Source organism: Coprinopsis cinerea (assembly GCF_000182895.1).
Source record: "Coprinopsis cinerea okayama7#130 chromosome 3 map unlocalized cont3.3, whole genome shotgun sequence".
Classification (NCBI taxonomy): domain Eukaryota; kingdom Fungi; phylum Basidiomycota; class Agaricomycetes; order Agaricales; family Psathyrellaceae; genus Coprinopsis; species Coprinopsis cinerea.
Window position 1 is genome coordinate 3,092,182 of NW_003307542.1, and position 12,470 is coordinate 3,104,651.

Below are 12,470 nucleotides of genomic sequence, written 5' to 3' on the forward strand. Positions count from 1 at the left end.
CTCGAACGACGCTCAACTATGCCCAGTCTTTCCTACTGTTCGTCTTTCTCGAGGTTCAGAACCTCTTTCTACTAGCCAACTCGAGCCAATTTGGCTCTAAACAACCGCGCTCATCGCTATGGGCCAAATTGACGCTGTTCAGCCCCGTAGCAGCTCTCTGGACACATATCGTGTTCTTCACCACGACCAACGACGCGTTTTTCGACAATGCGATTGGGTGTAATGCTACCAACCTCCTCTTTGTCTCGTTCAGATTGTTGGTGGTCGAGGGAAATCGAATCGGGCATGTGGTGACACCATCAACGATGTTCTGGCAGAGACTCAAATGGGCGTACCGTGTGCGGACGTCTCCCAGAACTCCTCTACGAAACCTAACAAGTCCTAAAGAAACACCATCGACATCAGCCAAACCAACATCCCAAACGCGTTTTATCCAAACCCGCATCCTCCTCCTCACATCCAACTTCCTCGCCCTCGACATCCTCAACGAACTAACTCACCGATTCAACCCATACTTCACCGACCCCTCCCACCGCCTCACCCGCGCCCCATGGAAGTACCGCCTCACCGTGTTCTTCCACCCGGCTATGGTATACGCGGGGTTGAATTGTATGTACTACCCCTGGTGCATCGCGTCCGTTTGGTTAGGCGCGAGTGAACCGGAGGAGTGGCCGTATTTGTTTGGAGAGGTTGGAGAGGCGTGGAGTGTTTCTGGGTGTTGGAAGTGAGTTTATCTTGCTAAGGGCTCTGGAATTGGTACTGATGGAGTGGGTTGGCAGTCGGTTCTGGCACCAGGTGATGCGTGGGGTACGTCCACGTCCTCCTTCGACTCCTCGATGTACCTGCGAATTAATTAAAAATTCAAATCCCGTTGCAGCACCTCAAATCGAACTCCTCGTTCGTCGTGAAGGATATCCTAGGTTTCAGACCCGAATGGGTGTGCACGCACTACCTCGAGATCGCAATTGCATTCCTCTTCTCTGGGTTAATGCATGTTGCCGGGGAGTACATGGCGAATAGAGGTCGTACGGTCTCGTACGGAGCACTCATTTTCTTTGCTCTGCAACCCCTCGCTCTGGCTCTGGGACGCATTCTCAGTGGTCTAAGCGGGAGATTGGGGTACAAGCCACGTCCGATCTTCCTCAAAGCACTGGGCTATGTGTGGGTAGTCACTTGGTTCACGTTCTCGTTGCCGCTATGGGTGGAACAACTCATGCGAGCGGGGTTCATGACCTCGTGGTCAAACATACCTCGTGGTATAACCCGGACGGTCATTCAGTCCCTCTTCCGTGCATTGGCGTGACAAATGTAGACTACTTAGATTTCCAGCAAAGGTAGTTGTATACTCGAGTAAATGGATGTAGTACTTGATACAGTCGATCGTGGCAAAGACGTTGGAAGTACATAAGGCGATGGTCTATGGTAGGATTTTTGTAGCAACAGACGGATGATAACGTATACCGAATATAGTCTAAGTACGAGAAATGAATAGATAATCTGAACAGACAACTAACCGACATCTAGGTATGAATGTGAGGCGGACGAGGAAGCGGTGATAAACACTGGAGGAGGGGGTATGTGCGGGTATAGGAGGAATTACAGACGAACAGTGAAAAAACAGAACAGAAAGCAGAAATCGTGAGTATGCTGAAAATTATTTCCTCGTGAGCTTATTTCCGGGCTATGCATGTGGGGGCGCCATGGAAGCAAGTCGTAACAGGTGAAGCAGAAGTGAACAGCAGAATGGACGAAAACAGACAGGTGAATGAAGTGAAGAGAGGAAAGCATCGGCAGACCTGTAGCCAAACACAGAACGAAACCCAACAGAACGTTCAAGTGAGGAAGGCATAGATGCGTAGATGGATCAGGCAGCCCGGCCCTCTGGAGCATCGTCGCGCGAGAACTTCCACTCGACAGTAGCGCCGATATCACCCATCTTCTGCGCAGCAAAGGTACTGTACGCACGAGCGTCGATGCCATGGTGGATCAGCTCGATGTTGACCCGAGAGAGTGAACTGAATCTAACTCCAGGAAGGAGCCTGCCGAGCGCAGCCCATCGCTCGTAGTTGAACCGCGTGATCGGCGGGGGAGGGAAGATCCGGACGTTGGTGTTGCGTGGGTGGGTGACATAGAGCACGAGCGTGAGCTCTTCGAGGTTGTTTGGGTATGGGAGTGTTTCCAGGACCTCGCAGATTAGGGGGATGCTGCTGTTGTAAAGTTCAGTGTAGAAGACGCCAAAGCTGAAAGTCAAGCTGTGAAGGTTCTTGTTATGCTTGAAGGAAATATCGTTTTCAGCGGAGAAACCTGTCACAAGTCACAAGCATTAGAATGGGGGAATGGCTGTAGGGGATAATGAACTGACTGATGTTCAACTCGAGTCGTTGGAGCGATGACCCGACGGTGGCCAGGAGGGCGCTGACAGCGGCGTCGTCCCTTGATTCCATGACGTGCAGGGTCTGCAGGTTGGTCAGATCGATGGCAGACTCCGGCTTGCAGAGCCATTCAATCAGCTTGGGGTCCTTGGCGAACGTGTTGGAGAGCGTCAGCTCCTCCAGCACGAGGCGGGGTGTGTCGGGTAGACCTTCTGTAGGGCCCCACAGTCCGTCGGAAGCCTCGAGGAGGGAGAGATGAGTGAGAGACGGGCAGCCTGCGAACAAGGCGTTGAGCTCCGCCATGGTGACGTCCATAACCCAGCCGTCGATCAGGAAGGACGAGAGGCTCTGGCGTCTGAGCACTGTCTTTATCGAGTTGCGCAGGTGGGCAGGGAGTTTGCTCCACTTGATCCTGTCAGAGTGCCGTGGTCCGTATAGTTTGAGAGATTCAGGTCGAGGCAGGAGCTCGAGGATGTCCCCCACACGGTTGGTGGTGGCTCGACGATCTGTACGATCCGAGTGCCATGGGTCGGTAAAGTCGACCTCGACATGGTGGACTGCTGCTCTGATATGCGGCGAGTCGAGCATGAACTTTGTGAATTGGATGGAATATTCGATGTCCTGCAGTGAGAGCACCAGTCGCCTGAAGAGCCTAGGCTGGCAGAGGGATCGCCAGAGTGGCGAAACTAGGCTACACGTTTTTAGCTCTTCGAACTCGCCCTCGAAGAAACTGAAGACGTTGTCCAATACTTCAGCAGGTAAAGATTCTATGGTGGTCGGTGGTGGCGTTGGCAATGCTGGCGGGGATGCTCTGGTCGCTGCACTGGCCTTGACCATCAACCACACCGGAACTTGTCCGCGCAGGAAATCCCGCCAGCTTTGCCAGACGTTGCGCATCTGTGAGCAGCCAGAACATCTTGGGTTAGTCTCGGTGACTCGAAATGACGATAAAGACTTGCCTTGCGCTGCCTTTTGGCGGTGCTCGTCGTCGCCGTCGACCGCGAGGTCGGACCTTTTAGGCGATGACTGGCGGTGACTTATATTGCATCACGTGATTCAGGTCCCATAAAGAGCCGTGCCCCCCGCGCCTCATCCCTCTTGCTCATCGATCTGGACGACGACCAGCCCAGTTTTCAACCACGAGATTATACAGAACCATGTCCTCAGACTACGAATACTCTGACGATGACGCTGCCTACTACGATGACGAGGATATGCTTGACGGAACCCAAGACGACGAAGGTGAGTCGAGGTCATCGCGCTCGCCACACACACCCCGCTCACCGGGATTTCGGCACCAGTGTCGGACGACGACATGGACATGGACATCGGCGACGATTTCAAGGTGTCGACCAAGGGCAAGCGCAAGTCGTATGAAGTAGAGCACGAGTCGCTAAGTCAGGCCGCTGTGGAGAAGGTCATGCGCGACGACGCTGAGCACACAAGTGGCATCCTTGGAGTCGAGGTGGGTCTTCCTTGATAGCCCTGTGTATGCATTCGCTGAACGCATGCTAGCTCGACATCGCGAAACTACTGTTGCGGCATTCGTCGTGGAACAAGGAGAAGCTTATCGAGCAGTACATGGACAACCCCACCAAGGTCATGGTCTCTGCAGGCATTGTGTTGCCCGAGGTAGACCCACAAGCAACCCCGACGCCAGCTAGGACACAAACATCGAATTCATCTTCTACCCGTCGTCCAACGAGATCGACATCCAAGCTCCTTTCTTCATTCTCCTCTGGTTCACGATCATCCAAATCCAGCTCTGGATCTCCCCCATCTTCCTGTGCCTCACCGAAGGCATTAAAGAAAGCTGACGAGCCTTTTGTGTGTCCAATTTGCTTTGACGACGACCCCAAAGTCCGAACGCTTTCCCTCGACTGTGAACACACCTTTTGTTCTGGTTGCTGGACTGCTTACATCACTTCCAAAATTCGTGATGAGGGCGAGCACTATCTTCGCTGCATGGCGGAAGGCTGTGCTCTGGTCACATCCGATACCTTCATTCGCTCAGTTCTCGTTCCGGAGCAAGGCTCACAAAGCATTACTCCGGCGGAGGCGGAGGAGAACCTCAAGGTCTGGTCGCGCTTCCAGGAACTTCTAGTTCGTCATTTCGTGTCGTGCAACCCCGACCTCAAGTTCTGCCCTTATCCATCGTGTACCAACACCGTCTCGTGTCCAGCGGCCTCCTCCAAACTCAGTCTTACATCGATCGTACCTATCGTGTCATGTGGCGCGCGGGGGATTGGAGGCCAGGAACAAAGCCAGAGTCAGAGCCAATCCAGTCTTGGAGGCAAGGAACACAAGTTCTGCTTCGGATGCCCGGTCGAGAGCGACCACAGACCAGTAATCTGCAATGTGGCCAAGATGTGGTTGAAGAAGTGTCGGGACGACAGTGAGACTGCCAACTGGATCAAGAGCAACACCAAGGAGTGCAGCCAGTGTCAGAGCACGATCGAGAAGAACGGCGGATGCAAGTAAGTTGTTCTGTTCGTATATCGTCATAGCTGATACTAAACGCCGAGCGACAGCCATATGACGTGCAAGAAGTGTAAGCACGAGTTCTGCTGGGTTTGTATGGGTAAGTTGCCGGTTTCATGTTTGTCATTCTGTTACATGCGCCTAATGCGGACTTCCAGGTCCCTGGAGCGAACATGGTACCGCATGGTATTCATGCAACCGATACGACGAGAAGGCTGGCCAGGAGGCGCGGGACGCCCAAAGTCGCAGTCGAGCCTCTTTGGAGCGTTATCTCCACGTGAGTTCATCTCCGTTTCATATCTCGACCCATCTGACCCTTTTCATAGTACTATAACCGATGGGCCAATCATGAACAATCCGCCAAACTCTCTGTAGACCTTTATGCCAAGACTGAGAAGAAGATGGAGGAGATGCAGATCACGTCTGCGCTCACCTGGATCGAGGTTCAGTTCATGAAGAAGGCTGTTGAGGAGGTGGAGAAGTGCCGCATGACTCTCAAATGGACGTACGCCATGGCTTATTACCTCGCCAAGGGTAATGAGAAGGAGCTCTTCGAAGATAACCAGAGGTTCGTCCTACGCTTTTGTTCCTCCTATCAGTGATTCTTATAATCGTTCAGGGACTTGGAGAAAGCAGTCGAAGACCTCTCCGAACTCTTGGAATCCCCATTAGAGCCTGAGAACATCCCCACCCTTCGTCAACAAGTGACGAACAAGACGGTCAGTCTTTCCGTTCTCTTCATCTACTCGTCTAACACGCGGCTTCCAGGTTTATGTCCAAAAGCGTAACGAGATTGTGTTGGAGGATACGGCCAACGGTTTCCTGGAGGGACGATGGAAATGGAACGCGAAGGTCGAGGGATTCGACGATCCAGACCCTAGCCTTATTGCCATCTAATTCCATACTTCACTGTCGGACCTATGCTCGGAGTTGTGTCTTTCCTATTTGTTCCAACACTATTCTCAGGCTCTGATCCTTAATTAATGTTCCAATGCATAACAATAACATCATCCCCTGTACTATCCCCCCTCGTCACGCTCAAGGTTTCGGTTTGTACTATTATAAAGGCTATTCTCCTTCTCTATTTTCTGTTCTTTTCGCGCCTTTTTTATAGTTGTACTCTGTGCTTTTGGCTTCGGTATTAGACAGATGCGAACCAAATATAATCCCTGTCCAACTAGATGTGTTGTCCGAGGAGGGTGTTATGTACCAGAGGTATCGGATGGTAAGCGTACGTGGTCATGAATATTTGGGGCGTTTTCTTGGGAATTTCCAGTGTAGACATGCTTCAAGCCTTTTCTATACTGCTACTCCTTTCCATCCTCCTCGCAACGGCGAGGGCTGAATTTCGGCTTCCATATTCGGCAATCAACTCGCTAAATAAATCAATCGCGCTGCGATCGATCACAGAGACGGAACGCGTAAGCCGGTTCGCGACCTGGGTTTCGTTCTTTCTTTTTGAAACGTAACGATCGTAGCTTGGTTTAGACTGTTTGCTTCTAGGTCGAGTGCATCGATGGAGACCGCGCGATCTTGATAAAAACGAAGGCCTGTTGGTAGGTTCTCCAAACCGCTACCGCGTGGGCCAGAGAACAAAGGAAACCGATGATGAGCGGGATAAACTTTGGTTGGTATTATTGATTTTTCATGGTCTCATTGCTGACTGGCGCGGATGCAGATGGTGAAGGTGGCGGTAGGGAATCTTACAGCCGTGTACGTACACGGGCAACCAGTCACTGGTAAATGGCCCTAGGCGAGATCCACTAGACCCTTGCGAGTTGTCACCAACGTGGTGAACACGAGCTCCACGCCTTCAGTAAGTCCTCATTGAAAGGGTCCCTATACATGGAGACTATTATTGACCGTATGATGCCCTTGATAATTCCAGGAATAAGCGTAGAAACGGGCGAGTGCTCGTCAATGAAGCCAGGCTTGCCAGGTACTTAAACCTCTGGCTCATTCGGGATTCGAATTGGACAGCGGGTCTTGAATGACAGTCAACAAACGCTTTGTGTTTGTCTGTCTTCCATTGACCAATTACGTCGAGGCCAAGGAAAATATCATATATTCTCTATGACCTTGTGACCCCGGACCTCCCAACGTATCGACGTCGACGCGGAGCAAGAACCGACTTGCCACTCGCGGCGATTCTGTTTGCATGAATGTTGGCTGCCTGCCTCCCGAGACAGGCGGTTTCAACGTGCTCCAAATAAAGGTGAATTAAATTATGTCACCAAGCCACCTTTATCCAAGACGCTTTGCTGACCTGTAGGATGCATACACATATGGTCTAGATTACTGGAGGCGAAACGTTGACGTCGCATTCCTCAAGTATGGTCGGTCAACATCCCTTCAATTCAACACGAGCTTCTGATTTTCTGATGCAATAATAATGTTAGGTGATAGCGAGTTATTAGGTCCCTCTTTGGTGTGCCTTTATGTCGGTCGGCTTGGAATTGACGTCGCGCTCGTCTCCGTGGGGTTGGTGCGCGCTTTCCATACCGTTTACATACAGGTGAGTTCAGATAAAACATTCCAAAGCTGGTAAGGCACAGCTTGGTATGATTGACACCTACTTGCTTGACCCTAGTTGGGTAAGTGCTTATCACGGCTGTGGTTCAAGGCCCAGGTATCTGGCCGGCCGTTGGAAACTCTCAAGACTGCAAGCATAAGCAGCATCACTGGAGCGTCATGGAGCGGATTCCTTTGTGTGTAAGTCGCGTCCTATGTTCACCTGTCAATTTCTTACTCGTCTCCAGGAAATAACATACGATTTTACTGTCCGTTTGGCCTTAATGCGTCGGTCCAAATGGAATAAACATTGCCTTTTCCCCTCCTCCCCCACATCACGCGACCTCGTTAGCGCCACAAAAGGACATCGAACATCATCCCAGCGGGACTTTTTGCGTCAAGGTCGGACCGGGCAAAAGCCCCTGTGATCGATGCGCTATCGATCACATCATGGTCCTGCAGGCACGCTCAGAAACCGTGACCTCCAGCGCCGCACCATGCATCCATATAGGAAGGCTGAACACTCTCCCGCACGTTCACTCGCTTCCTGTTCTATGTCGCCCACCGTCCGCCAAGTCCATTGACTTCCCTTCCACTATTTGACTTCAGGTATGCTATTCTCGTCATTTCGCACTGCACACGGCCCTCATTGAGCACCAGAAGTTCCCACTCGTCGACGAGCTTTCATGAGGCTGAGTCTCCGAAACTCCTACATGTCGACTACGACTTTTCGACTTCCTCAAGAGCTGGTGGACCATGTCATCGACCATCTCTACAATGACTATGAGACGCTGAGAGCGTGCTCTCGCGTCGCCCAGGCCTGGTTGCCAACAAGCAGGTACCACCTGTTCGCAAAAGTCTGCCTCCAGGCGTGGACCGGACACGGGGTAACCCAGTTTCCTTCGGGGCGTTGCAAAGAGCTCCTCTCGGTCATCGAGAGTGCTCCCGAGATTGCTGGGTACATTCGAGAGCTGGAAATTTGCGAAGGCGCACCAATGCACATCAGACATCCCGAGCTCCAGTCAGCGACGTGGGTCACCTCGGAGCCAGCGCTGTTAAGCATCTTCAAGAGGTTGAAGAATTTGCGGCATTTGGAAATCTCTTCGGCGTCGATTTTTTATTGGAGGACCCTCCCAGCCGCGTTTCAAAACGCACTCTGCTCGCTGCTCGCCACATCATCCTCGCTCACCTATCTCAAACTCCATTCGTGGTGCTTCCCCAACTATACCTCTCTCGCCGTCCTGCTGTCACACTGCAAGAACCTGAAAGGCCTTTCGCTATCATCAACCACAGTCGAGGACGACGATCTCGCTGAGCACAGGTTGGGTTGTGTTATCGAGGAATGGGATGGTTGTGATGTGATTCCATCTTCCAAACTGGAGGTGCTGACACTCGACCACGTCACCTTTGGCTATCTGGATTACTGGTTATTTGGAGAAACACCCATGGTCGACGTCTCTTCATTACGCGAACTGCGGGTGTCCCACTTCTCCGACCTCCATGTCATCGAGAAGCTCCTCCTGGCGGTTAGCGGCTCTCTCGAACACCTCCATTTGAAGCCTGGGCAATGGAGAGGTAAGCTCACCTGTCCCTATTCCTTACTCGATACCTATCTAACCGTCCGTTCCTCCTCTCCGATGTGCCCCTCCTTTTGACCTGACTGCGGCTCTAGTGCGGCCTTTGGACCTGTCCCACTCTACGTGCCTCCGCTCAGTCCGCTTGACACTGGAAGAGGCAGACACAGCCCTCGAATGGGCCATTGAACTGCTCTGTTGCATCAAATCGTCCGCCTCCTGTATCATCGAACGCGTCGCCCTCGAGTTCTTCATCGACCCCAACAAACTTGATGGATGGGAGCACCTCCAGTCCTTGCTGTCCGAGTCCGAGTTCTCCTCGCTGAAGCAGGTCGAGATCGGACTCTTCGCTTCTCCTACTCGGGCGGGGTTCATCAGGGCAGAGACGCAGCTGGCAGGCCTCAAGGACAGAGCGGAGTTGCGGTTATATCATCTTGGGCTGAAGAGCCAGAGGTCGAAACGTCAGCTGTCGCCCAGGATCAGTCGATACGAGAACTGAAGGGCGGAACGTTGGTCGGGGTGGTGGAAGGCTCCTCGGAGCCGGCACATAATTCTTGGGAGGAAACATCGAACGAGGGCTCCCTGCAATCATTTTCCATTATTCGACATGCCGCCTCTTCATATGCAACACATCACCGACATCTTGGAACCTGGAGCTACCGCAAATCAACATCAAAGTGAACCGGGAGAAGACAAAATCCAGATTGACCAGTATATACGACACGTTACGACATAAGCTTAGCTATGGTACAGTTCATTTATAATGCTACAACACTATTATATATAAATACAACAAACGAGGTGGCAGGAGAGGGGGTAGTAGGCGTAGTAGTATGCCAGCGACTAGGCCTTTCTTGTACATCGACTATATCAGCCCTACTTTGGTGATATGTTTTTGCAGGATGGCTTCACCGACTGTTTTTATTCGTTTTTAGTTTTGATTTTATTATGATACCCATTAGCCTCGTTCATCGACTCGAGAAAATGACAAGTTTGCTTACCGGCAGCGATGATACTCTGGATTGCTTTCGTATCCTGTAAAATCCATCAGAGGGCCGTACGCCGCAAGGGAAGAAGTTGAAGGTTACCATCATCGAGGTGAAGTGCTGTCGATGGCACAGCAAGTCAGTGATATTCTGCGACGAGCTGAAGGGATGAACGTACCAAATAGAGCTGCCGGTTAGTCTCGGCAGAGTTTTTCTTGTGAGCGTGCACGAAATGTTGACGGAAATAGGCAGAGGCGGTTTCGTAGTTGTTCGCCCTGTCCCCATAGCTTGTGATACTGCAGGACGGTTAGCGTGCCTGTCATCTGATGATATTCCCTTGACAAAGGAACGCACTATTTTCGAATCTTGACGTTGGCCGCCAACTTCTGCTTGAGAATATCGGTCTAGCAGAACAGCCATGAGGTTATCACGGTCACCATTGTGTCCAAGAACCTCTCCTACCTTGTTCAACATCAGAACGAGATGGACGTCCTTGAATATCTTGTTCTTGCAGATCGAGGTGAACAGTTGGAGCGAATCATCGATTCGGTTCACTTTGGGGTCTTCTTCGAGATACTGCCACAGAGGCAAAAATCGCCGAACTCAGTTGAGATAAGAGATGGGCTGTGACGGATTTGCTCACCTGGTCGAAAGCGCTTATTGGAGCTTGGGATGGCGTAAGGTGGGGGGAAGAAAGCGGTGAAGAAGCAAACCCACCAAGGAAAATGATAGAGATAGCTAAGAGAAGCCGAGGTGAGAATCGAAGAATCCAGAGAGGAGTCCCGATAGGTACATACCGTCATCGAAAAAGGGGACCCATGCTTGGCGCTATTAAAGGATTGGCCCCGGATTAATGGAAGGAAGGTGATAATGTGATGCATCATACCTGACCACGCTAGAGAAGGAATGAATTAAACGCTAATCCTGGAGAATCTGAACGAGCGGGAACATACCGCGCCCCCCACATCGAAGAGTCTCCAATTGTACAGAACTCCACCCATTGGAACTGAGAAGTTGTGCTCGATGACGCCCAGTGTCCGCAACCGTACTCGCAGAATATCATCTTCAATTAAAGATGTCAGTCGAAACCTTGTTACCGGGAAGACTTCGGGGTACGTGCGCACCGGTCGTTGGAAGGTAGTCTGGCTGTGTTATCCGACCTATATGACTTATGAAGCTGTGAAGAACATACGAGATCACTGTCAGGCCGCATCCAGAAGAGCCAATGTGACTACTTACAAAGCGGCGGACTCCTCGACCCGAATCTTGCGCTGTTCGATGTAGTACTGAACTGTAGGGTGTTCCCAGAGTGTCCTGATTTCATTAGCAACCCGTGCAAGCATCTTGGCGGCCATCATGGCCGTCTCAGGAAGCGCAATGCTGGCTTGATTATGGGAAAGGAAGTTCTGCCAGCCCGGTCGAACATATGCGCCGCTACGTCCACCTGAAATCGCTACTCCGCCGTTGATCTCTGAAGCAAGAGCGTCTTCCATAGAGATGAGAGGCAATAGTGCCGTTCTTACGTCCATCAGCTGGTGCACCACGTCGTCGGAGGTATGCATGTCGCCTGGAGAACGGGCGGCGAATTCGTAATCTAGCTCTGCCAAAATCATGCGCGCAGCCTTGATAATGTTGTAGTAGACCGCAGGTCGCCAGTAAGGCCGTTCCGAGTCGAGGGTGCCCTCTGCATAGAGAAGTTGGAAGTGTTTCTGGAGTGTTGATTTGCCTGAGGGATGCGCCGACGCCGACCTCGGTCAACTCGATGATCGCACAGCAATTCAGAAAGCTACGCACCAGACTCCGCTTGACCAAGAAGTAGTACTGTGGAATGCTGAGCCTCTAATCTTGCATTCACCTATGACCAGTAGCCTTGTACCTTTGACTTCCTTCCGCTTCGCTTCCTTAAGTAGCGCCGCCTCTCTCTGTGGGCGCGAACAACGAACATACGTCAGTTCATGACCAGTGTTACAAATCCATACTGCGCACTCTCAACTCCTCGTCTATACGCTGGCTTATAACCTCTGGTGTCGTGAGGTTGGGTGCCGATGACGGTCGTTTGGGGGGCGTGATAACTCTTGCAAGTGTCATGGTCGATGGAGAATGGAAAAGAAGCGAAGGGATGGTATATGGTGGAAGATCGAGTGAAAAGACTCTTTGAGCTTCCGTCACAAGTGCCAAACAATAAACAAGGAAGAGGGGATAGAGGACGGCAGATCTATAGCTGATTTCTCAAGGAGACCATCACATATGCTGCCAAACTCCAAATGATGGTTCAATTGATCCCCTTCAGGCGTGCATCGGCTGTGATGAAGAGAGAAATGAAGGAGATGGGAGAAAATCAGGCTCCCAATTGATCGGCCCGTGTGCAAATAGTTACTTAGGTGTTGTCAAGTACCCCGAGAATAGGTCCCGACCGACGACGTATTCAGTTGTCAAGCTCCGGTGCAGTAACCAACCGAAGGAAAAATGCCCAAGAAACATCGTTTGAAGAGCTCGTGCCCCCGGGTAGAATCCCAATTAAATCAAAGATGCACTAACGAGAAAGT

General features: G+C 51.5%; 6 protein-coding genes across 6 annotated transcripts; 4 read left to right on the plus strand and 2 right to left on the minus strand.

The window, feature by feature from the left end:
* Positions 1 to 18: 18 nt before the first annotated feature.
* CC1G_02313 (hypothetical protein) lies at positions 19 to 1,374 on the plus strand (the record flags this gene model as incomplete). Its single annotated transcript, XM_001830810.2, has 4 exons — positions 19 to 37; positions 76 to 724; positions 780 to 807; positions 878 to 1,374. 4 exons carry the CDS (start codon positions 19 to 21, stop codon positions 1,301 to 1,303), a joined length of 1,122 nt encoding a protein of 373 aa, XP_001830862.2. The 3' UTR covers positions 1,304 to 1,374.
* A 490-nt stretch (positions 1,375 to 1,864) lies between these two features.
* Positions 1,865 to 3,269, minus strand: CC1G_02314 (hypothetical protein; the record flags this gene model as incomplete). Its single annotated transcript, XM_001830811.2, has 2 exons — positions 1,865 to 2,304; positions 2,363 to 3,269. The coding sequence occupies 2 exons, from the start codon at positions 3,267 to 3,269 to the stop codon at positions 1,865 to 1,867; spliced, it is 1,347 nt and encodes a 448-aa protein (XP_001830863.2).
* Positions 3,270 to 3,484: 215 nt separating this feature from the next.
* CC1G_02315 (RING-5 domain-containing protein) lies at positions 3,485 to 5,750 on the plus strand (the record flags this gene model as incomplete). Its single annotated transcript, XM_001830812.2, has 8 exons — positions 3,485 to 3,614; positions 3,674 to 3,837; positions 3,888 to 4,849; positions 4,904 to 4,953; positions 5,012 to 5,130; positions 5,180 to 5,421; positions 5,473 to 5,572; positions 5,622 to 5,750. The coding sequence occupies exons 1-8, from the start codon at positions 3,530 to 3,532 to the stop codon at positions 5,748 to 5,750; spliced, it is 1,851 nt and encodes a 616-aa protein (XP_001830864.1). The 5' UTR covers positions 3,485 to 3,529.
* Positions 5,751 to 6,057: 307 nt separating this feature from the next.
* Positions 6,058 to 7,619, plus strand: CC1G_14276 (hypothetical protein; the record flags this gene model as incomplete). The annotated part of the gene is made up of 8 exons (XM_002911700.1): positions 6,058 to 6,078; positions 6,414 to 6,480; positions 6,532 to 6,566; positions 6,834 to 6,870; positions 7,148 to 7,189; positions 7,253 to 7,368; positions 7,444 to 7,565; positions 7,613 to 7,619. 8 exons carry the CDS (start codon positions 6,058 to 6,060, stop codon positions 7,617 to 7,619), a joined length of 447 nt encoding a protein of 148 aa, XP_002911746.1.
* A 315-nt stretch (positions 7,620 to 7,934) lies between these two features.
* On the plus strand, positions 7,935 to 9,437 carry CC1G_02316 (hypothetical protein; the record flags this gene model as incomplete). The annotated part of the gene is made up of 3 exons (XM_001830813.2): positions 7,935 to 7,973; positions 8,025 to 8,939; positions 9,037 to 9,437. The coding sequence occupies exons 2-3, from the start codon at positions 8,051 to 8,053 to the stop codon at positions 9,435 to 9,437; spliced, it is 1,290 nt and encodes a 429-aa protein (XP_001830865.1). The 5' UTR covers positions 7,935 to 7,973; positions 8,025 to 8,050.
* A 366-nt stretch (positions 9,438 to 9,803) lies between these two features.
* CC1G_02317 (hypothetical protein) lies at positions 9,804 to 12,012 on the minus strand (the record flags this gene model as incomplete). Its single annotated transcript, XM_001830814.1, has 15 exons — positions 9,804 to 9,853; positions 9,940 to 9,973; positions 10,027 to 10,044; positions 10,103 to 10,220; positions 10,279 to 10,328; positions 10,387 to 10,500; positions 10,568 to 10,662; positions 10,722 to 10,752; positions 10,811 to 10,819; positions 10,878 to 10,987; positions 11,049 to 11,101; positions 11,164 to 11,650; positions 11,719 to 11,745; positions 11,801 to 11,846; positions 11,911 to 12,012. 15 exons carry the CDS (start codon positions 12,010 to 12,012, stop codon positions 9,804 to 9,806), a joined length of 1,344 nt encoding a protein of 447 aa, XP_001830866.1.
* Between the last annotated feature and the right edge of the window lie 458 nt (positions 12,013 to 12,470).